This window comes from Phyllobates terribilis, unplaced genomic scaffold (assembly GCF_046119375.1).
Source record: "Phyllobates terribilis strain yellow unplaced genomic scaffold, ASM4611937v1 Scaffold_5__5_contigs__length_657084704, whole genome shotgun sequence".
In the NCBI taxonomy this organism is placed as follows: Eukaryota; Metazoa; Chordata; class Amphibia; order Anura; family Dendrobatidae; genus Phyllobates; species Phyllobates terribilis.
The window spans coordinates 360,075,821-360,100,367 of NW_027362765.1; the positions used below are offsets into that span (position 1 = coordinate 360,075,821).

General features: G+C 47.6%; 1 protein-coding gene across 2 annotated transcripts in view; it reads right to left on the minus strand.

Moving 5' to 3' along the window:
- LOC141271171 (EF-hand calcium-binding domain-containing protein 6-like) overlaps positions 1-24,547 on the minus strand; it is a 122,065-nt gene that overhangs the window by 81,478 nt on the left and 16,040 nt on the right. For both annotated transcript variants that reach the window (XM_073681276.1, XM_073681275.1), the window contains exons 3-7: positions 12,501-12,601; positions 10,606-10,683; positions 10,351-10,524; positions 9,226-9,345; positions 8,996-9,135 (exon numbers count right to left, since the gene is read on the minus strand). In XM_073681276.1, coding sequence (XP_073537377.1) covers positions 8,996-9,135; positions 9,226-9,345; positions 10,351-10,524; positions 10,606-10,683; positions 12,501-12,601 — 613 coding nt within the window. The remainder of the gene's footprint in view (positions 1-8,995; positions 9,136-9,225; positions 9,346-10,350; positions 10,525-10,605; positions 10,684-12,500; positions 12,602-24,547) is intronic.

Here is a 24,547-nt window from a genome sequence, read left to right on the forward strand (position 1 = left end):
CGGCTTCCCCGCCCGGGTCCTTCGCTCCCCGCTCCTTGGTGCTGTGCTCCCCGCCCGGTCCTAACTTACGATCAGGATGGGGGGAGCGGAGGATCGGCGTGGGAGGCTGCGGGGAAGCAGTATGGGGCTGTGTGATTGTTTAAAAGCCGGCGGCTTTTTACCGCCCGCCGGCTTTTAAACAATCAGGAGAATTCTTTCAAGCTGGGATGGCATTCTGATGACAGGCTGGATCGCAGCTGAGCGCTGCCATCCAGCTTGTCATCCTTCAGAGACACTGCAGAGCGCAGGCATTATGGGAACTTCCGATTCCGGTATTCGATATTGTAAAAGTATCGGAATTCCGATACCGCGAATATCGGCCGATACCCGATATTTCAGTATCGGAATGCTCAACACTAGTCCAGACTTAAACAGGGCTAGTTCCTAAGGGGAAGTCGTAATATGTGTCTTTTATCCTGGTTCACAATCTTAATACTATTCCCAATCAATAAACTTTCTGGGATCCCAATATGACCAAACTCAGCTGTACAGCTAGGCGGATTACAGCCCAAGTTCACCTAACAAGAATAACATATAAAATAAACAACCATATTCAATTCCCATTTACAAGAACACAGATGATAGCAAATTTATTTGATTCGCATGCTCTGCGGGAAATTCAATCCAGACAGGTGGGTGCCTCGGGGGCTTCACCACGGACTGTGGCCTTTCTGAACTTCGCACCGTGCTATCAACAGTCGTTGACAAGATGAACACAGTTCATGTCTCACCAACACCGTCCCATAGAGACTAGTCATTTAGATTGGTCTCAAACACCTAACTAACTCGTTGGACCGGTCAGGGAGAATTTAAAATAAGAAGAAGAACATGAGGTACCTCATCCTTGTTTAAAACATAGGGTGCTTTACCCTCCGCGGGTGCCGTGTCACACTTCACAAGATGGCCGGCTCTTTTCAATGTTAACTTCCCTGTGCTCTTAACCGAACAGAAATAGAGGATTATTGTCCCAGACGTCACCAATCACAGGAGCACAAAACCGCTGCACTCCAAGGGGGAACCAGGTTCGCCTACTCCAGATCTTCCTTTTTTTTCCTCAACCACCAGGAGCTCCCAGACCACGCGCGTAACGTCTCAGCTCTGTCCCATCATTCAAGTGTATGGTTGCCCGAAGAGAGTACACTCTGATCAGGGAGCCTGTTTCTAACGTAAATGTAGCACCCTGAGGACTCGGCTGCTACAGGGGTATTGCACCTCAAACCAGAGGTGTGGTATTCCACTCCCGGGTAAGGATGGAGTGTGGGACTGAGCTCAGTAGGCTGCATGCACTACATACATCCCATTTCCGGGGGACAGAACTACGGTACTCCCACCAAGTAGATGTGCAGGTACGACAGCGTCTGTCCCTGGCTGGAGTGGGAGGGGGGGTGGAACATCCCAGTAGTGTAGGGGCAGATAGGGGAGGGGCTCTGGGCATAGAGATAGGAGCCCATTGGGTGCTGGTCACCTGGGCTCACACATAGAGGGAGTATATATGGTGGGCACCATCTAGAGATAGGGTCAGTCTGTGAGTCTGTCAGGAGAGTGCTGAGGAGGAGTTCAGCCAGGAGGGCTGACAGGGAGCTGTGGCTCCGGCTGGGCCCAGCTCCAGGGCCAGGCCTGAAGCAGAGAGGAAGAAGAAAGGCCCAGAGACGCAGAAAAGAGGGAACCCTAAGATCCCACGAGTGAGCTAAAAAGGGTGAAGGGTTGGCAGAAGAGGGCACCGGATCCCAAGCTGGCGGAGGCAAAAGTAACCCTTAACCAGGAACCGGAGGTCGTGGGCAAGCTTTGCCACGACCCTCACCACTTCCACCAGGAAGGTACACCAAGAGTAGGGTCAGGAAAGCCAGAGAAGGTTTTACCATAGAAGGCCCAAGGGAACCGGACAAAGGTGGATCCCTGGTGGGGACGGCCAGGAGAAAGAGAGAGAGAGGGAAGCTCAGGACCACGCTCCGGAACTGCCTGGGGGTTGGCCGAGTCCAGCACCTGGTGGATGCAGCACGGCTCGGGTGGTCACTCAAGGCCAGAGTGACTGAAGGAACACCTGTGAGTAAAAACCCTGAAACTGCATCTCACATCTCTGACTCTCCTTTCTGCACTATCACTACCCCCATCATCTACACCTGCTGCCCTGAGGCCATACCCCTCCCGTTGGGGGTTATACCATCCCAGCTGCACCATCCTTCCACCGGCCTCAGCGGACTGTTCTGCAGCGGCGGCCTTGTGACCGCAAATCAACGGGTGGCGTAGTCGACACAGAAACAACATCTACCAAGACTGCCACACACTTAGTTTGACACCCTGGGCACGGACCGGGTTACCGCCACGAGACTACTACCATCTGATCCGGCTCCGGGTAAGCCCCCGTGCGCGCGATGCCGCACGACACAGCAGGCCCAGGGGCGCGTCAACTTTGGCGTAGTCGGCAGGATTACGTGCCCGCAACCGACGGGTACTGCGTGCCTGAAGAGAAGTTCACATTTACCGAAAAAAGGAGTCTCCCGCAAATTCCAGAGGGTCCCCGCCATCGGACGCCATCTCGGATCGTTTCCCGCCGTTTGCCCGCCATCTGCAGTCTTTTCCCGCCGTCCACGGAGTTTCCCGCCATTGGGAGACGGTTCCCGCCATCTGAGAAGATTTCCCGCCCTGGCAGAGCGGACGCCATTATGGGCGTGCCAGAGGGTGGTAAGAGACGACCTCCCATCGTGGGCCTGGTCCCAGAAGAGCGCCAAAAGCAAGGACCGCCCCCACCAGCAGAGACTGCAATGATAGACATGTCCATCAGCGTGGGGGGACTGCCCCTGGAACTGACAATCACCAAGTTGCCCCAGGACCGCCCTCAGGGTGGGCGGATCAAGAACAAAAGAGTGAGGATGGGTGCAGCCTGGAGGAGTCTGGGGAGGTCGCACCCGGAGATGGAGGGAGAGTCAGGCAGCACCGACCCTTTGGTCAGGAGCCTGTTGCAAGCCACCACCCCACAAGACCTGGTGGAGATCTTGGCACAGCTCCCCCGAGACCGGGAGCGTGCACAGACCGCGCTGGAGGGCCTCGCACGGAGGATGGCCCAGGTGCAGCGAGAAACGCTGACTGAGTGGAGTAGGGAGATGGCCCAGCAGGCTGGAACCCGCCAGCGGAGCACGCCACCCGAGACGAGGAGTCTGACCGCCTCTGAGGATGGTACAGGAGGAATGAAGGCCGGAGACGACGCCGTGGAAGGAGCTGAAGAGACGGAGGCAGGTAAAGGGGACGACACTACCCCAAGCCTAGAAACCGTGAGCCTGCCCCAGCTCCCCGTCGCAGAGCCCGAAATTCCCCCTACCGTGCCTGTCGCTGCACCGCCACCGCTCCAGACTAGGCCTCAAGCAGGAGCCGCGGCCACGCCCCCTGTGACGTCACGCGCCTCAACCCCGAGCGCGGCCAAGCAGGAGACGCCACCGGCCTGGTCGCAGGGCCGAGTACCCCCGGGCGCCGCAGTTCCAACAGAGCCCTCTATCTCCACCAAGTCACTGGCCTGGTCGCAAGGTCGAGTGCCCCCGGGCGCCGCCGTCTCCACAGTGCCCTTTACCTTTAGAGTGCCACCGGCCTGGTCGCAAGGCCTGGTGAATCCGGGCGCCGCTACCACCATCGCGCCCTCAACCTCCACCGTGCTACCCTTGGGTGAAGACCTGTTCGCCCAGCACACTTGCCCGGATGGGCAGCCCTTTGAGTGGCCACCGGAGTACCTCCATCCCCGACTCCGGAAGGAAAGGCCTCTGTGTGAGCCCCTGATTCTGGCTCCGGCGCCCGCCAAGATCACCCCACTCCCGTTGGAGGAGGCGCAGTTCGAATGGGACCCCACCGGAGAAAACCTCATTGGGTTCACCCATGAGACTCGGGCGGCCGCAGCCCAGCGAGCAGAGTGCTGCCGGCAACAGCTGGAGGTCTTCGACCGGGAACGGCGAGAGAGGCGGGTCCGCGAGGAGCGGCTGCAAGTACAGAGTGCGGAACAGAAAAGCCGGACCAGACGAAACCCCCGTGCAGCCCATGGTCCCCGCGCCACCGGGACCGTAATCAAGTTTCAACTGCAGCACGGTTGGGGTTTTATCCGGGACCACAGAACCCCCGGCGACGTCTTTGTCACCCGCAGGGACGTCGAGAGCCATCTGCCGGAGGGACACAGAGAACGTGATCTTTACCTGGGTGATGAGGTCACCTTCACCCGGCATCAATGTGCCAAAGGTCCATATGCTCTCCATGTGCACAGATTGACTGAGGAGGAACTGCGGTTTGAGGAAGGTCAAGAGGACCCGGACGGGTCTGAAGATTACCCTCAAGAAGGAGCAGGAGGATGCCGTTATTAAAGTACGGTACAGTGAAGCTGTAAATAGTTACCCGTAAGGGTACAAGAACTGTTACCAGTAAAGTATAGTCCCCGAAGGGACCAGCAAACTGTTACCCGTGTGTCCCTATCCCTAACCAGGCTGAGGACTGTGAGCAGCCATCCCTTTATTCCCACTGGCTGAGGACTGGGAACGGCCATACCCTTGTAAATAGTTGCGCTTCCTAAGGCGCCCCCTACCGGTTTTATAGGAGGATTACTGTTTTCCTCCCAGTGACTGTGGCACTTTACCTGGTCACAAGTGCACAGTGGCCAGAAGCTCAAGAACATTTTATATAAAAGAGTTTTATATGAAAAAGTTTATATTGCTAGAATCTGATAATGTTTATAATGTTTTATATGTTGGTGTATGTTTTAAAAAGTTTGTATGTTTTGGTATGTTTTATTCTTTTACAGCCCGAGGACGTGCTGTGGTTTACCGGGGGGGAATGTAGCACCCTGAGGACTCGGCTGCTACAGGGGTATTGCACCTCAAACCAGAGGTGTGGTATTACACTCCCGGGTAAGGATGGAGTGTGGGACTGAGCTCAGTAGGCTGCATGCACTACATACATCCCATTTCCGGGGGACAGAACTACGGTACTCCCACCAAGTAGATGTGCAGGTACGACAGCGTCTGTCCCTGGCTGGAGTGGGAGGGGGGGTGGAACATCCCAGTAGTGTAGGGGCAGATAGGGGAGGGGCTCTGGGCATAGAGATAGGAGCCCATTGGGTGCTGGTCACCTGGGCTCACACATAGAGGGAGTATATATGGTGGGCACCATCTAGAGATAGGGTCAGTCTGTGAGTCTGTCAGGAGAGTGCTGAGGAGGAGTTCAGCCAGGAGGGCTGACAGGGAGCTGTGGCTCCGGCTGGGCCCAGCTCCAGGGCCAGGCCTGAAGCAGAGAGGAAGAAGAAAGGCCCAGAGACGCAGAAAAGAGGGAACCCTAAGATCCCACGAGTGAGCTAAAAAGGGTGAAGGGTTGGCAGAAGAGGGCACCGGATCCCAAGCTGGCGGAGGCAAAAGTAACCCTTAACCAGGAACCGGAGGTCGTGGGCAAGCTTTGCCACGACCCTCACCACATCCACCAGGAAGGTACACCAAGAGTAGGGTCAGGAAAGCCAGAGAAGGTTTTACCATAGAAGGCCCAAGGGAACCGGACAAAGGTGGATCCCTGGTGGGGACGGCCAGGAGAAAGAGAGAGAGAGGGAAGCTCAGGACCACGCTCCGGAACTGCCTGGGGGTTGGCCGAGTCCAGCACCTGGTGGATGCAGCACGGCTCGGGTGGTCACTCAAGGCCAGAGTGACTGAAGGAACACCTGTGAGTAAAAACCCTGAAACTGCATCTCACGTCTCTGACTCTCCTTTCTGCACTATCACTACCCCCATCATCTACACCTGCTGCCCTGAGGCCATACCCCTCCCGTTGGGGGTTATACCATCCCAGCTGCACCATCCTTCCACCGGCCTCAGCGGACTGTTCTGCAGCGGCGGCCTTGTGACCGCAAATCAATGGGTGGCGTAGTCGACACAGAAACAACATCTACCAAGACTGCCACACACTTAGTTTGACACCCTGGGCACGGACCGGGTTACCGCCACGAGACTACAACCCTCAACAGATCCGGCTCCGGGTAAGCTCCCGCGTGCGCAACGCTGCGCGACACAGGCCCAGGGGTGTGTCATAAACTTATAACGGAGTTACTCCAGTTGTATGGTGTGCGGCAGTCCCGGTCTACCCCTTATCATCCACAAGGCAATGGAGCTTGCGAAAGGTTCAATAGAACTCTGTTGCAGATGTTGAGAACCCTAGAAAAAGACCAAAAGAGTTGTTGGCCTGAATTGATACCAGAGTTAATGTGGGCGTACAATAATCATGTGCACGGTACAACTGGATTCTCTCCACATATGATGATGTTTGGTAGACCTGGAAGGGAAGTCGCGGAACTGAACCTTTCAGCGCCGGAAGAGTTCGAGTATCGACTCCACACGAGTGGATGCGGGACCATAAGTGTAAACTGGAGGCGGTACATAAGCTGACAAAGGAGCGATTACAAAGTCATCTCCATCACGACCGGGGGATGGTGTCCGAGGAGACATTTCAGTAAGGGGACCGAGTTCTGGTACGAGTTACTCGGCCAAAAGGGAAACTGGCTGACCGGTGGGAAAATATTCTGTATATTGTGAATAAAGTCTCCTCGGATGGCAGTGTGTATACGATTATCCCTGAGGGACAGTGTTGGTGAGACACGAACTGTGTTCAACTTGTCAACGACTGTTGATAGCACGGGGCAAAGTTCAGAAAGGCCACAGTCCGTGGTGAAGCCCCCGAGGCACCCACCTGTCTGGATTGAATTTCCTGCAGAGCATGTTAATCAAATGAATTTGCTATCATCTGTGTTCTTGTAAATGGGAATTGAATATGGTTGTTTATTTTATATGCTATTCTTGTTAGGTGAACTTGGGCTGTAATCCGCCTAGGTGTACAGCGGAGTTTGGTCATATTGGGATCCCAGAAAGTTTATTGATTGGGAATAGTATTAAGATTGTGAACCAGGAGACAAGACACATATTACGGCTTCCCCTTAGGAACTAGCCCTGTTTAAGTCTGGACACATTTAGGGGAGAGGGGTGGCATTATTGGCCCAAGGGAAGACATCCCCTTATTGGGACCAGGGATATGTGGATGTTCTCCTGGGAAGAAAAATAAAACACAATTCTTTTGTACGAGTTGTTGGGTTAAAAATGTTACTGTTTATTTTATTCACTTTTCTTCCCCATACAAACAGGGGCGAGTTTTGTTACAATAAATCTTGTTATTTTGTTACCACCGTTTTTCTCTTGAAGCTCATCTGTCCTGTCAGTGGCATCACTGTATCAAAACGGAATCTTACTCCCGCCGTTAGTAGTCGGGGCCTTTACACTAGGATTGGAGAAGAGGACATGACATCACTTTGCTATGATTGGAGAAGAGGACATGACATCACTTTGCTATGATTGGAGAGGGCATGACGTCACTGTGATTATGATTGGAGAAGATGACATGACATCACTTTGCTATGATTGGAGAAGAGGACATGATGTCATTTTGCTATGCCTGGAGAGGAGGACATGATGTCACTTTGGCTATGCCTGGAGAGGAGGACATGATGTCACTTTGGCTGTGACTGGAGAAGAGGACATGATGTCACTTTGGCTATTCCTGGAGAGGAGGACATTATGTCACTTTGGATATGACTGGAGAAGAGGACATGATGTAACTTTGCCTATGACTGGAGAAGAGGACATGATGTCACTTTGGCTATGATGGGAGAAGAGGACATGATGTCACTTTGGCTATGATCGGAGAAGAGGACATGATGTCACTGGCTATGACTGGAGAAGATGACATGATGTCACTTTGGCTATGATTGGAGAGGAAGACATTATGTCACTTTGGATATGACTGGAGAAGAGGACATGATGTCACTTTGGCTATGCCTGGAGAGGAGGACATGATGTCACTTTGGCTATGATTGGAGAAGAGGACATGATGTCACTGGCTATGACTGGAGAAGATGACATGATCTCACTTTGGCTATGATTGAAGAGGAAGACATTATGTCACTTTGGATATGACTGGAGAAGAGGACATGATGTCACTTTGGCTATGCCTGGAGAGGAGGACATTATGTCACTTTGGATATGACTGGAGAAGAGGACATGATGTAACTTTGCCTATGACTGGAGAAGAGGACATGATGTCACTTTGGCTATGATGGGAGAAGAGGACATGATGTCACTTTGGCTATGATGGGAGAAGAGGACATGATGTCACTTTGGCTATGATTGGAGAGGAGGACATGATGTCACTTTGGCTATGATAGGAGAAGAGGACATGATGTCACTGGCTATGACTGGAGAAGAGGACATGATGTAACTTTGGCTATGCCTGGAGAGGAGGACATGATGTCACTTTGGCTATGATTGGAGAGAAGGACATGATGTCACTTTGGCTATGCCTGGAGAGGAGGACATGATGTCACTTTGGCTATGATTGGAGAGAAGGACATGATGTCACTTTGGCTATGACTGGAGAAGAGGACATGATGTCAGTTTGGCTATGCCTGGAGAGGAGGACATGATGTCACTTTGGCTATGATTGGAGAGGAGGACATGATGTCACTTTGGCTATGATTGGAGAGGAGGACATGATGTCACTTTGGCTGTGACTGGAGAAGAGGACATGATGTCACTTTGGCTATGACTGGAGAAGAGAACATGATGTCACTTTGGCTGTGACTGGAGAAGAGGACATGATGTCAGTTTGGCTATGCCTGGAGAGGAGGACATGATGTCACTTTGGCTATGATTGGAGAGGAGGACATGATGTCAATTTGGCTATGACTGGAGAAGAGGACATGATGTCACTTTGGCTATGACTGGAGAAGAGAACATGATGTCACTTTGGCTGTGACTGGAGAAGAGAACATGATGTCACTTTGGCTGTGACTGGAGAAGAGGACATGATGTCACTTAGTCTATGACTGGAAAAGAGGACAAGTATAGCAAAGAGCAAAGTATAACATGTACACAGCTGGGATATGATACAATCCACCTACTCATGTGCTGGGGTTCGTGGCTGTCTGACACCTTCTGCAGAGCACACAGTAGGACGCTGCGCTTCTCCTCAGATCGTTTCGTACCTAGATGACATTGTAAATCATCGAACCTCAGAGCAGCAGTTTCATCTTTACTATATCTGTAAAATAACCACAAAGAAACAACGATGATAATAAGAAATGTGTAGATCCTGGGCCTCAGAGCTTGCACTCTGCAGCAATTTACTAACCTACTCCACAACTTTTTGTATTCCTCTTCTGACATCTTTATACCTATCTTGGTCAGGACACTTCGGAGCTCAGAAGCGGTCAGACAATCGTTTGGAAACAATTTCAACAGCTCAAAGTATCTGCAATTGACCACAACAGCAATCAGTGATCATGTGCACAAATCTTAATCAAATCCATTGATACTTTGTATAATTTGTAGCATGCAGTACCACTTATGACCACTATTGGGGGCACAGACTTTCCATAGACAACAATACAACAGCGCCACCATCATTTAATTAGCCAAAATGAAAATATTATTTAAATACTGTAAGAGTAGAATATATTTTTCTACAGATCTGCAAGCTGGACCCACAGGGTAAATTAACAGGATGAGATCTGTGAATTATTTGCTTTCCAGGAAATAAGTGTTAAAAAACTTTTTAACTTAAAAACATGCGATTCCAAAAGTTCTCGTCACCGAAGGAACGGGGACAATAATTGATCAGCTGGACGTTATCGGCTCTGGTATTGTGGATATTGGTATATATGTCCACCAGGGAATAAATACAAGACAGTCAGGGACAGGGGTATTATGAGGATCAGAATACGGGACCTTGCACCCGAATTGGCTGCCAAACCCAACGGAACCTTTATTACCATCAAGACCATTTTTATCATTTGTGGTTCAGCTGCTCAGCAGGGAGGAAGGACATTAACATTGATGCATGCTGGGTGGGGAGGACACTGCCGGCACTGAGTCTACTTCTGCATCCACCACCGCCTGGAGCAGCCGCACCCCACAGTGGAGGCCGCCAGCGAGGAGCAGGGTCAGTTTATTTCAGGATCATAATCAGACTTGACTGATAGTATTGTGATATAAAAAACACTTGGGTTGTCAGAAATATTGGGTAAATTATTGGGCGACACAATGGTTGTCAGACACATTGATAATCGAATACATTGGTTGTCAGACACATTGGTTGTCAGACACATTGATAATCGAATACATTGGTTGTCAGACACATTGGTTGTCAGACACATTGATAATCGAATACATTGGTTGTCAGACACATTGGGTGTAATGCATACGGTTTACAGCTTGCCCATCCCTGACAATATGGCCCCTGCCAGCCTCCTATGACCTGTTGGTAGCCATGTCCTTCAGCTGCAGATGAGCCTCCTGTGCCGTCTTTAGAGTCGCCTTCTGCTTCCTCTTCATGGGGTCCAGCCATTCTGGGGGAGACTGATCTTCCTCCAGCTTGAAATGATCATAGAAGGCGTCAAATATGATCAATGGTTTCTGTTCCAGGTGTAATCTGTGCAAAGTAAGTAAAATCCCACCTGTCAGTAAATAGAGACCCCCCAGCTGGGCAACATAGAGGATTCTGGGGACCGACCTGCACAGGAGCTGCTGAAACACCGACTTATTAATGAAGCGCCCCAGAAATGTCGTCAGGATGATCAGTAACGAGTCCCTATAAAAGGAAACAGAATGTGATCAGTGACCACGGCCAGGCGGACTGATAACAGAGAACAACAGACTGCATCCAACGCTTCCATAAAACACTCCTTATCTAATAGGATTTTCTGAGCTATTACAGTCACTGAATATACAAAACCCAGGATGGATTCCGCCCCCCGGTGGTGCGGTGGGCTGTCATGGGGCTGATCCTCCTCACTGTCTTGGTTCCTTCAGCGTCCGTAAGAATTTGAGAATGTGCAGAAGCGACAGGAGGGTGAGGAGACGATCAGGAGCAGCCATCAGAAATCTGCTAAAGTTGGGTGACAACCTACATAGCTACAACTTCAGCAAACAGGTTGTCACAGTTTTCCTGCATGAAAAATCTATAGGGAAGTGTCATTCAGGGAAAGCTGGACAGACGTGAGTGTGGCGCCCCTGCGGGTTCAGTCGCCACAGAGGTACTGCATCTCACCCAGAGGTGTGGTATCTCATGCTCAGGTAAGGAGGGAGTACTACCCGGGACTCAAACACCCGCATCCAACACTATACTTCTCCAGACCAGCAGGAGGGGCAAGATGCATTGCTCTCCTGCTGAGTCCTGTCCTTGGCTGGAGTGGGGGGAACCAAAGTAGGGGGAACCATGTAGTGGGTATGGGTGGAGAAAGTAAATCAGGGGAGCACTTGTTAGGGATAGTATATAGAGAGAAGCCATCTTGGCAGTGAGGGCCAGTCAGTCAGAGGAGGACAGTGAGAGGAGCAGGAGCTCTGTAGGAGCTCTGCTCTGGAGGAGGGCCTAGTGAGAGGCCCAGGACAGACTGAGGAGGAGAGGAGCAGGAGAAAGGCTCCAGAAACGTGGAAGGGACCCCAGGGGTACGGGCAGTGCTGGAGGCCACTCGTACGCCCGAATCTGCCAGGAGGTGAAGGGGTCAGGTAGCACAGAGGGGACCGGCCCCTAAACTAGCGGAGTTCTTTAAGCCTCAATTAGGAAACCGGAGGCTGCAGTATTTCAGGTACTGCAGCCACAAGCCACATCTGTCTCACCAAGAAGGTGGCCATAGAGGACCCAGGGGACAGAGAAGACGTTGCCCGGCAAGGTCCACGGCCACTGGCCTGAGACACTGGGTGTGAGGTGCAGGGAGACGGCCAGAAGGAACACACAGAAGGGGGTCCCGCTATCTACTCCGGAGAGACCTGAGGGTTTGCTGAACCCCTCCCTGAGTAAGCACAGGACGTGGGAAGCTACTCTAGTACTGGTAACTGGAAGTCTAAGAAACCGTGAGTAAACCCCGAGGACTGCACCTTACTGTCTCTGTGATCATTATCTGCGCCATCACCTGCGCCATACTGCCCAGCATCACCTATAACATCAACACCGCCCTGGAGCTAAGCTCTGCCTGTGGAGAGCTGAACCAACTCTGCTGCACTAACATCAGCTCCAGAGGACCTGCTCCGCAGCGGCGGCTCCATATAGCCGCATACCACAGGTGGCGTCACAAACTGTATATAAAAACTATAAATCCCCTGTAAATATCCCCTTTTACTGACCGCCCTGGGTCATGGACCGGGTCACTGCCACTGTGACATCTCCCCTAGCAACGACCGGCCCGGCACCGAGTACCCCACAGCCCAGGGGGCGCGTCATGAGGCTGCAATAACGCCACAGCACCCAGCTTTCCCAGGACCGGATAGAATGAAGCCCCCAGAATCTAGGGGTTCAATAATATGGGGTTAGATCCTGCAGGGATTATTACCCTGTACTTGTAGAGGTTAGACTTCTGCCCTCATATAACAACACAGGGAAACAAGTCATAAAACTCTGCATTAAAGTACCGGGTTATTCTTCCTCTGCCTTCTGGGTCATGTGACAAGAACAAACGCTTCAGATTGTAGAATCCGCCCGAATGTATCTTCTCCAATAGCTGAAACCTCAACTTAAACGAGAAAACAAAAAGTGAACAAAATATAACACTTCCCTATAAATGTATGATCCTGAGTCACATCCTGTATTATACTCCAGAGCTGCACTCACTATTCTGCTGGTGCAGTCACTGTGTACATACATTACATTACTGATCCTGAGTCACATCCTGTATTATACTCCAGAGCTGCACTCACTATTCTGCTGGTGCAGTCACTGTGTACATACATTACATTACTGATCCTGAGTCACATCCTGTATTATACTACAGAGCTGCACTCACTATTCTGCTGGTGCAGTCACTGTGTACATACATTACATTACTGATCCTGAGTCACATCCTGTATTATACTCCAGAGCTGCACTCACTATTCTGCTGGTGCAGTCACTGTGTACATACATTACATTACTGATCCTGAGTCACATCCTGTATTATACTCCAGAGCTGCACTCACTATTCTGCTGGTGCAGTCACTGTGTACATACATTACATTACTGATCCTGAGTTACACCCTGTATTATACTCCAGAGCTGCACTCACTATTCTGCTGGTGCAGTCACTGTGTACATACATTACATTACTGGTCCTAAATTACATCCTGTATTATACTCCAGAGCTGCACTCACTATTCTGCTGGTGCAGTCACTGTGTACATACATTACATTACTGATCCTGAGTTACATCCTGTATTATACTCCAGAGCTGCACTCACTATTCTGCTGGTGCAGTCACTGTGTACATACATTACATTACTGAACCTGAGTTACATCCTGTATTATACTCCAGAGCTGTACTCACTATTCTGCTGGTGCAGTCACTGTGTACATACATTACATTACTGATCCTGTACTGATCCTGAGTTACATCCTGTATTATACTCCAGAGCTGCACTCACTATTCTGCTGGTGCAGTCATTGTGTATATACATTACATTACTGATCCTGTACTGATCCTGAGTTACATCCTGTATTATACTCCAGAGCTGCACTCACTATTCTGCTGGTGCAGTCACTGTGTACATACATTACATTACTGATCCTGAGTTACATCCTGTATTATACCTCAGAGCTGCACTCACTATTCTGCTGGTGCAGTCACTGTGTACATACATTACATTACTGATCCTGAGTTACACCCTGTATTATACTCCAGAGCTGCACTCACTATTCTGCTGGTGCAGTCACTGTGTACATACATTACATTACTGATCCTGAGTCACATCCTGTATTATACTCCAGAGCTGCACTCACTATTCTGCTGGTGCAGTCACTGTGTACATACATTACATTACTGATCCTGAGTCACATCCTGTATTATACTCCAGAGCTGCACTCACTATTCTGCTGGTGCAGTCACTGTGTACATACATTACATTACTGATCCTGAGTCACATCCTGTATTATACTCCAGAGCTGCACTCACTATTCTGCTGGTGCAGTCACTGTGTACATACATTACATTACTGATCCTGAGTTACATCCTGTATTATACTCCAGAGCTGCACGCACTATTCTGCTGGTGCAGTCACTGTGTACATACATTACATTACTGATCCTGAGTTACATCCTGTATTATACTCCAGAGCTGCACTCACTATTCTGATGGTGCAGTCACTGTGTACATACATTACATTACTGATCCTGAGTCACATCCTGTATTATACTCCAGAGCTGCACGCACTATTCTGCTGGTGCAGTCACTGTGTACATACATTACATTACTGATCCTGAGTTACATCCTGTATTATACTCCAGAGCTGCACTCACTATTCTTCTGGTGCAGTCACTGTGTACATACATTACATTACTGATCCTGAGTTATATCCTGTATTATACTCCAGAGCTGCACTCACTATTCTTCTGGTGCAGTCACTGTGTACATACATTACATTACTGATCCTGAGTTATATCCTGTATTATACTCCAGAGCTGCACTCACTATTCTTCTGGTGCAGTCACTGTGTACATACATTACATTACTGATCCTGAGTTACATCCTGTATTATACTCCAGAGCTGCACTCACTATTCTGCTGGTGCAGTCACTGTGTACATACATTACATTACTGATCCTGAGTTATATCCTGTATTATACTCCAGAGCTGCACTCACTATTCTGATGGTGCAGTCACTGTGTACATACATTACATTACTGATCCTGAGTTACATCCTGTATTATACTCCAGAGCTGCACTCACTATTCTGCTGGTGGAGTCACTGTGTACATACATTACATTACTGATCCTGAGTCACATCCTGTATTATACTCCAGAGCTGCACTCACTATTCTGCTGGTGCAGTCACTGTGTACATACATTACATTACTGATCCTGAGTTACACCCTGTATTATACTCCAGAGCTGCACTCACTATTCTGCTGGTGCAGTCACTGTGTACATACATTACATTACTGGTCCTAAATTACATCCTGTATTATACTCCAGAGCTGCACTCACTATTCTGCTGGTGCAGTCACTGTGTACATACATTACATTACTGATCCTGAGTTACATCCTGTATTATACTCCAGAGCTGCACTCACTATTCTGCTGGTGCAGTCACTGTGTACATACATTACATTACTGAACCTGAGTTACATCCTGTATTATACTCCAGAGCTGTACTCACTATTCTGCTGGTGCAGTCACTGTGTACATACATTACATTACTGATCCTGTACTGATCCTGAGTTACATCCTGTATTATACTCCAGAGCTGCACTCACTATTCTGCTGGTGCAGTCACTGTGTACATACATTACATTACTGATCCTGAGTTACATCCTGTATTATACTCCAGAGCTGTACTCACTATTCTGCTGGTGCAGTCACTGTGTACATACATTACATTACTGATCCTGTACTGATCCTGAGTTACATCCTGTATTATACTCCAGAGCTGCACTCACTATTCTGCTGGTGAAGTCACTGTGTACACACATTACATTACTGATCCTGAGTTACATCCTGTATTATACTCCAGAGCTGCACTCACTATTCTGCTGGTGCAGTCACTATGTACATACATTACATTACTGATCCTGAGTTACATCCTGTATTATACTCCAGAGCTGCACTCACTATTCTGCTGGTGCAGTCACTATGTACATACATTACATTACTGATCCTGAGTTACATCCTGTAGATCTTTTATTATAAAAATGAAAAACATAAAATTAATAACCACAAAATAAACAGTGTAATGAACTGGTCCGGCCGCTCCCTCTCCCCTCACACACATATTATACATATAGTTAGGTCCATATATATTTGGACAGAGACAACATTTTTCTAATTTTGGTTCTAGACATTACCACAATGAATTTTAAACAAAACAATTCAGATGCAGTTGAAGTTCAGACTTTCAGCTTTCATTTGAGGGTATCCACATTAAAATTGGATGAAGGGTTTAGGAGTTTCAGCTCCTTAACATGTGCCACCCTGTTTTTAAAGGGACCAAAAGTAATTGGACAATTGACTCCAAGGCTATTTCATGGACAGGTGTGGGCAATCCCTTCGATATGTCATTCTCAATTAAGCAGATAAAAGGCCTGGAGTTGATCTGAGGTGCGGTGTTTGCATTTGGAAGGTTTTGCTGTGAAGTAAACATGCGGTCAAAGGAGCTCTCCATGCAGGTGAAACAAGCCATCCTTAAGCTGCAAAAACAGAAAAAACCCATCCGAGAAATTGCTACAATATTAGGAGTGGCAAAATCTACAGTTTGGTACATCCTGCGAAAGAAAGAAAGCACTGGTGAACTCATCAATGCAAAAAGACCTGGGCGTCCACGGAAGACAACAGTGGTGGATGATCGCAGAATAATCTCCATGGTGAAGAGAAACCTCTTCACAACAGCCAACCAAGTGAACAACACTCTCCAGGAGGGGGCGTATCAATATCCAAATCTACCATAAAGAGAAGACTGCATGAAAGTAACTACAGAGGGTTCACTGCACGGTGCAAGCCACTCATAAGCATCAAGAAGAAAAAGCCTAGACTGGACTTTGCTAAAAAACATCTGAAAAAGCCAGCACAGTTCTGGAAGAACATTCTTTGGACAGATGAAACCAAGATCAACCTCTACCAGAATGATGGAAAGAGAAAAGTATGGCGAAGGCGTGGTACAGCTCATGATCCAAAGCATACCACATCATCTGTAAAACACGGCGGAGGCAGTGTGATGGCTTGGGCATGCATGGCTGCCAGTGGCAATGGGTCACTAGTGTTTATTGATGATGTGACACAGGACAGAAGCAGCCGGATGAATTCTGATGTCTTCAGAGCCATACTGTCTGCTCAGATCCAGCCGAATGCAGCCAAACTGATTGGTCGTCGTTTCATACTACAGATGGACAATGACCCAAAACATAAAGCCAAAGCAACCCAGGAGTTTATTAAAGCAAAGAAGTGGAATATTCTTGAATGGCCAAGTAAGTCACCTGATCTCAACCCAATTGAGCAGCATTTCACTTGTTAAAGACTAAACTTCAGACAGAAAGGCCCACAAACAAACAGCAACTGAAAACCACCGCGGTGAAGGCCTGGCAGAGCATCAAAAAAGAGGAAACCCAGCGTTTGGTGATGTCCATGAGTTCAAGTCTTCCGGCAGTCATTGCCAACAAAGGGTTTTCAACCAAGTACTAGAAATGAACATTTTATTTACAATTATTTAATCTGTCCAATTACTTTTGGTCCCTTTAAAAACAGGGTGGTGCATGTTAAGGAGCTGAAACTCCTAAACCCTTCATCCAATTTTAATGTGGATACCCTCAAATGAAAGCTGAAAGTCTGAACTTCAACTGCATCTGAATTGTTTTGTTTAAAATTCATTGTGGTAAAGTCTAGAACCAAAATTACAAAAATGTTGCCTCTGTCCAAATATATATGGACCTAACTGTATATACAGAATAATAACTACTTACACTACAGACTCCTAGTCCGGTTACCAAAGAAAATAATAACCACAAACAATAAATAAAATAAACATAAACAAAATAAAAAATAGCTGACAAATATATACAAACTTTTTTTAAAATTATTTTTAATTAACCGCTTCGCGACGGCTCACTGTAGATAAACGTCGGCGCTTGCTGGGCTCTGTGCAGCGCCGACGTTTAAAAACGGTGGGTAGTCTCGCAGCGCTCAGGACCCCCAGGGTCCTGCAAGTGCTGCGGTTCCGATGCAGAGCGTTAGCTCTGACAAGGGACATCATCGGGACCTGATTGGATCAGGTCCCAATGATGTTAACCCTTTGCTGTCTTCTATATGCCGCGATCTATAGTGATCGCGGCATATAGAAGACAGACAGAGGAGAGGGGGTCATCTTGCTTACCTCTCCGAAGACCCCTGATACCTTCCAGGACCTGACGTTGCTATGGCAGCTGGAGGTCACATGACCGCCTCCAGCTCTGCCATATATGGTGTCCTGCCTGGCTCAGCCTGCAGCTGAAGCCTGGCAGGACACACTGACTGTGAAACAGTCAGCAAAGATCTCATGCAATGTAATACATGTCTATTACATTACATGAGATCAGTGATCAGAAAAATAAAAATTAATGTCCCATACAGGGACTAAGTAAAAATGTAAAAAAAATGTTTTTAAACTGTTAAAAAAAATCACAAAATAAATAAAAATAAATAAATAAAATATTAAACCAATAAATCCGTATATTTATGCAAAAACAAAAAAAGTACACATATTTGGTATCGCCGCGTCCTGTTACACTAATTAACTCCTTCTGTGCACACCGTAATAAAAATAAATAAAAAACGGAGCAAAAAAAATGCTTCTTCATCATATCGCCAAACAAAAAGTGGAAAAAAATGCGATCAAAAAGCAAAATGGAAATAAAAATGGTACCGCTGAAAACGTCATCTTGTTCCGCAAAAAAAAGCCGCCATACAGCTCCATCAGCCGAAAAATAAAAAAGTTATAGCGCTCAGAATAAAGCAATGCAAAAAAAATATTTTTTCTATAAAATTGTTTTATTGTGTAAAAGCGCCAAAACATAAAAAAAAATACAGTAAGTGTAGTATCGCTGTAAACATACTGACCCGAAGAATAACGCTGCCTGATCACTTTTACCACACGCAGAACGAGATTAAAAAAAAACTCAAAAAACAATTCCTGAATTGTTGGTTTTTGTTAATTTTACCTCCCAAAAAACGGAATAGAAAGCGATCAAAAAATGTCACGTACCCAAAAATGGTACCAATAAAAATGTCAACTCGTCCCGCAAAAAACAAGCCGTCACATGAATCTGTCGGCCAAAATATGGAAAAATTATAGCTCTCAAAATATGGCGATGCAAAAAAAAGCGTCTGTTAGTGTGTGACAGCTGTCAGTCATAAATCTGGTATCACTGTAATCGCACCGACCCGAAGAATAAAGTAATCTCATCACTTATACCGCACGAGGAACGGCGTAAAAAATAATTAAAACCAATTCTTCACCTGCTACTGATTTGTTTATTATGTCTCCCAAAGATCGCAGTAAGGCTCTGCCCACATTTATCCTGCGCTCTGCGCTGAGCACTTACACCAGAGTTTCCGTGTAAATCTCTGAAATATGTGATTCAGACGGAACCCATGACGGAAGATTCCCTGTAATGAGGCAGATATAGGCCACTGTGGACGCCGTCTGGCCTGTGATCCCACGGTGTCATTTGTTTTAGGCGTGCATAAAAGTGCGGTTGGCCACAGTTTTGTGCACTTCTGAAAAAAAGGACACCGCTAAACAGAGGCCAGACGGAGTCCAGAGTAACTCTGCTGCCTCATTACAGTGAATGGATCCCGCAGGGGTTTCATCTGAATTACATCACTTGGAAATTTAGATGGAAACCCCGATGTAAGTGCTCAGCCTCGAGCGCCGGATAAATGTTACGTAAAATGTTCCCAATAAAAGCTTCAACTCAGTCCTCAAAAAAAGCTAGTCCCCACTCAGGTCCGTCATCTGTTAAAAATATAAGGGACTCCAAGTTACTGGTAGCAGAAAGGCTCTGGAAAAGCAAAATGGTCCTTGCCCCCCAAAAGAAATTCAGAAAATGTTGTGCTCCCAAATCCAAATGCCTATTCTACAATAATTTGTTCTCCAATTGTCAAATAGCGCTCCTTCCCCCTCAAATCTCACCGTATGGCTAAGTGGTACGATACAGCCACATATGGGGTATTGCCACTTTTAGAAGAAATTGTGTGACACATTTCGGCACCATTTTTACCCATTGCCCTGTGTGAAAATGTAAAATCTGAGGGTAAAACATTTTTTTGTGGTAAAAATATAATTATGCTTTTTTCACTGCCCAATGGTATAAATTTAAAAATTAAAAAATACTCACTACTTCCCTAGATGAATTCCTTGAGAGGTGTAGTTTACAAAATGGGGTCACTTGTGGGGGTTTCTGCTGTTTTGGCATGTCAGCGACTCTTCAAATGTGACATGGTGTCTGCAACCTATCCCAGCCAACATAGCGCTTCTTTCTCTTCCGAACCCTGCCGTACACCAAAGCAGTGGTTTTCCCCCACATATGGGGTATCGGCGTACTCAGGAGAAATTGCACAACACATTTCATGGTGCAATTTCTCCTGTTACCCTTATGATAATGCAAAATTAAGGGATGAAAAACGTTTTTGTGGGAAAAATGTGAAAATTTTATTTTTACAGCTCAATATTATAAACTTCTGCGAAGCACCTTGGGGTTCAAGGTGCTCACCACACATCTAGATAAGTTCCCTAAGGGGTCTAGTTTCCAAAATGGTGTCACTTGTGGGGGGTTTCCACTGTTTAGGAACATCAGGGGCTCTCTAAACGCAACATAATTATTCAGACAAATTTTACATTCAAAAAGTCTAATGGCGCTCCTTCCCTTCCGAACCCTGCCGTGCGCCCAAACAGTGGTTTTCCCTCACATATGGGGTATCAGCGCGCTCAAGAGAAATTGCACAAAAAATTTTGGGGTTCATTTTTTCCTGTTACCGCTGTGAAAATAAAAAAAAATTGGGTCTAAAGTAACATTTTTGTGAAAAAAGTTAAATGTTAATTTTTTCTTCCACATTCCAAAAATTCCTGTGAAGCACCTGAAGGGTTAATAAAGTTCTTGAATGTGGTTTTGCTGCACATAACACATCTGCATCTCTGGCTGCTATGGGCATAAAAGGGGACAAACTTATGGTGTGGCCCCCATGCTCCCCTGACCTCAACCTCATTGAGAACCTCTGGAGCATCATTAAAAGGAGTGTCTATGATGGCGGGAGGCAGTTCACATCTAAGCAACACCTCTGGGAGGGTATTCTGTCCTCATGCAAAACAATTAAAGCAGAAACCATCCAAAACCTGACAAATTCAATGAACGAGAGAGTTCAGAAGCTCCTTTCGAACAAGGGGTCCTATGTGCAAATGTAACATCACCTAGAATAAAGTTTTGAGTTGAAAACTGTTTGATTTCAGTTTCTAACAACCTGCTAATGCTTATAATTTCAAAAATGACCATTTTTTGGTTCTTTATTAAAATGAAAAGGTTGAAAACTCTGCTGTGCATAATAATTTGGAACATGCATTTTAAGTGCAGTTTGAGTTTTTTATTTTTTTAAAAATATCCTGTTATCATAGGCAGTTTGTACAAAAACCTTTCAATTGTACTCTAATAGTTATTTGACTGGAAAATTACAATGACTGCAATTCATATAGGTAATTTGGGAAAACCTGAGAAAATATTATTTGCATAATAATTTGGAACACAGTGTATATACAATACTAAACAAAACACCCCACACTCCAGCCCACCATTCCCAACCCCGGCACTGACCTGAGAGCTGGTCCTGCGCCTCATGCCTCAGTCCATGTTCAACGTCCATAGGCCAGATCAGGCAGTGTCAGTTTTTCACCCAAATAATCAGTGTCCCAAAGCACCACAAGATGAACCCACCTCCTCCCTTTTCCCACCACCCAACCTAACACCTCCACCCAAATCCATATCCTTATATACAATATATACAGAAACAAACAATACAATAACAAACAATACAATAATCACTACTAACAAAGCCCAAGTTCGGTGCCTGCAGCCCTACATCACTGTCTACTGATCAAACCAAAACAAAAATCTATGGTGTCAGCAGCAGCCCACCACCAGGACAGGAGATAACCAGACTAGGGCACACTAAAAGAAAAGCCCCTCCAGAGGACAGCGGCCCTTCGTGTACCCAGTCTCTCATACTCCAGAGAGCGCACCTTCACCAGGTCACCGAGTATGGTCCTAAACACATCGTCCACTGGGAGGATTATCCGTTGCGTCGATACTAAGCACCGTGCGTTCCACGTGTGATACCTAACCACTGCGCTAACTAGAAATAAGGTGCAACGGTCCCGACCACCCAGGTCTCCGAATTCTCCATAGGCCCATTCCGCATAAGAGAGACCAGCCAGCCGGGGCCAGCCAATGGAGGCGCCCGCACTGTTGTACACCTCTGTGTTAAAGGGACAACGAAGCAGGAAGTGGTCCATGCTTTCAAGCATGGTACCACAATGCTCCCGAGAACAGTTCCCTCAGAGCTCCTACACTTCAGATTGTCCCTCACACAGTTTCCCATGGAAGCAGCGCCAAGTCAAGTCCCAAAACTTCGAGGGGATCCTGATAGAATTCAAAAGATGCAGACCCATCCCAAGATCCAGACTTGGGCAATCCCTGAGCACCAGAGGCCTCTGAAAATGGGTCAACAGAACCCTTTTGTCAAGGAGCTTCCTTGGCAGAGTCCTGACCTCCCACATTCCCAGACCCCACTGGCGAATAACCTTCAGAACCACGGTAGCTTAAGCCGGGAGATGTCCATGCGGTGTGCGTAGATCCTTCACTTGCTCTCCTGTCTCCCATTCCTGGAAGAAAGGCTGAAACCATCCCTTACAGGAGAATACCCACGGAGGAGCCCTCTCTTTCCAGAGGTCTGCAATATTGATCTTAATGAAGGTATTCACAAGGAATACCACAGGGTTGACCATACCCAACCTTCCTAGTCTCCTCGTACGGTAAGTAACCTTGCTCTTGACCAGGTTTAGTCTATTCCCCCATAACAGTTGGAAGAACAAACTGTAGACCCGAGTCCAGAGAGTCTCCGGCAAGATGCACACACTGCCAAAATAGATCAGCAAAGGGAGCAGGTAAGTTTTGATCAGGTTTACCCTTTCCCTTAGGGTCACAGACCAATCCTTCCACTGGTTCACCTTCTGAGTGCGATCTCTAGCCTGCTGTCCCAATTTTGTTTGGGGTAATTCCCCTGGTCAAATTCGATCCCAAGAACTTTTGCAGAGACTTTGGGTCCTGGAAGGGTGTCCGGGAGATCAAAACCAGGATCTCCTCCTCCCAGCCAGATACTCTCACACTTATCCCGGTTGATCTTAGACCCGGATGCCTCCGAGTAGCGATTTACCTCTGACATCAGCCATTCTGCCTCCCCATCAGAGGAAACAAAAACTGTGACGTCATCAGCATACGCCACCACTCTCAGAGTGGCTTCTGGTGCTGCCCGGTCCATCCCGATCCCAGCCAACGGTCCACGCTCCACCCTTCTAAGAAGCGGGTCAATCGCAAACACGTACAGCAGCGGGCTCAAGGGACAACCCTGGCGAACACCACACCCAACCTCAAAAGAGCTGCCAATCCAACCGTTCACAAGCGGGAAACGCTCTGCCCCAGCGTACAAGGTCTTAAGCCAATCAACAAACCCCACCGGCAGGCCATACTTCAGAAGGACAGACCAGAGGTACTCATGATTAACCCGATCAAACGCTTTTGCCTGGTCCAATGACAGCATGTACCCCTTCCAGTGACCAGCCCTACCCTGCTCCACCGCCTCTCGGACACAGAGTACAGCACTAATTATACTGCGGCCCGGAACAGAGCAATGCTGGGCTCCCGAAAGGAGTCGGGGCACAAATTTCACCAGCCGATTAAACAGGAACTTTGCCAAAACTTTCCTGTCTGCATTGAGAAGCGCTATGGACGCCAATTCTCAATGCAAGATGAGTCCTTACCCTTTGACAAGATGATCAGGGCAGACCTCCTCATTGACTTTGGCAGAGTGCCCGAGGAAAGACACTCATTGAATACCTCAGTCAAGAGGGGAACCAAGGCGTCCTTAAAGGTCTTATAGAATTCAGATGTTAAGCCATCTGGACCGGGAGATTTCTTTAGGGCAAGCGCTTCAATCGCCAACTTAACTTCCTCTTCCGTGATCATCTCTGTCAAAACGCCAAGAGAGCGGTCTACCCCTGGTTCGGGGACGGCTTCAGCCAAAAAAGCCAACATCTCATCCCAAACCAGATCCCTCTTCCCCAAGAGGTGCGAGTAGAAGGATCTGACGACCTCCAGGATCCCTGATCTGGATCTTTTCAACCAGTCCTGTAACAACTTTACTATTCACTGACATCTTGCAGTTTCTGTAAGGGTCGGGCGAACGGTATTTCCCGAAATCCGTCTCAAAAACCAAAGATGCATGTCTATCATACTGACACCTCATTAGCAAAGATTTCACTCTGGAGATCTCCTCGCGGCTACCTCCAGTTGAGACAAGATGCTCGAGTTTCCTCCTCAGGCCCTGATACAGGCAGTACCTGTCCAGGCTCCTGAGGCTCGAGAGCTGGTGGAAGAATCTCGCCACCCTTTTCTTGAACATCTCCCACCACTCTGACTTACTACTACAAAGATCCAGTAAGGGTACCTGGCTCTGAAGAAAATCCTCAAAGAACGGTCTTATCTCCGCTTCTTCCAAGAGAGACGAATTGAGCCTCCAAAAGCCTCTTCCCATCCGGGGGGTCCCTGTAACATCAGGGAAAACAAAATCATACAGTGATCGGAGAACTCCACCTCAACAACAGATACTGCTGAAGAGACGGCTTCCTCCTAAATAAAACCTGTCTATCCTGGACCTACAGTTACCTCTATGATAGGTGAACCCCTCGTGGCCTGCGGT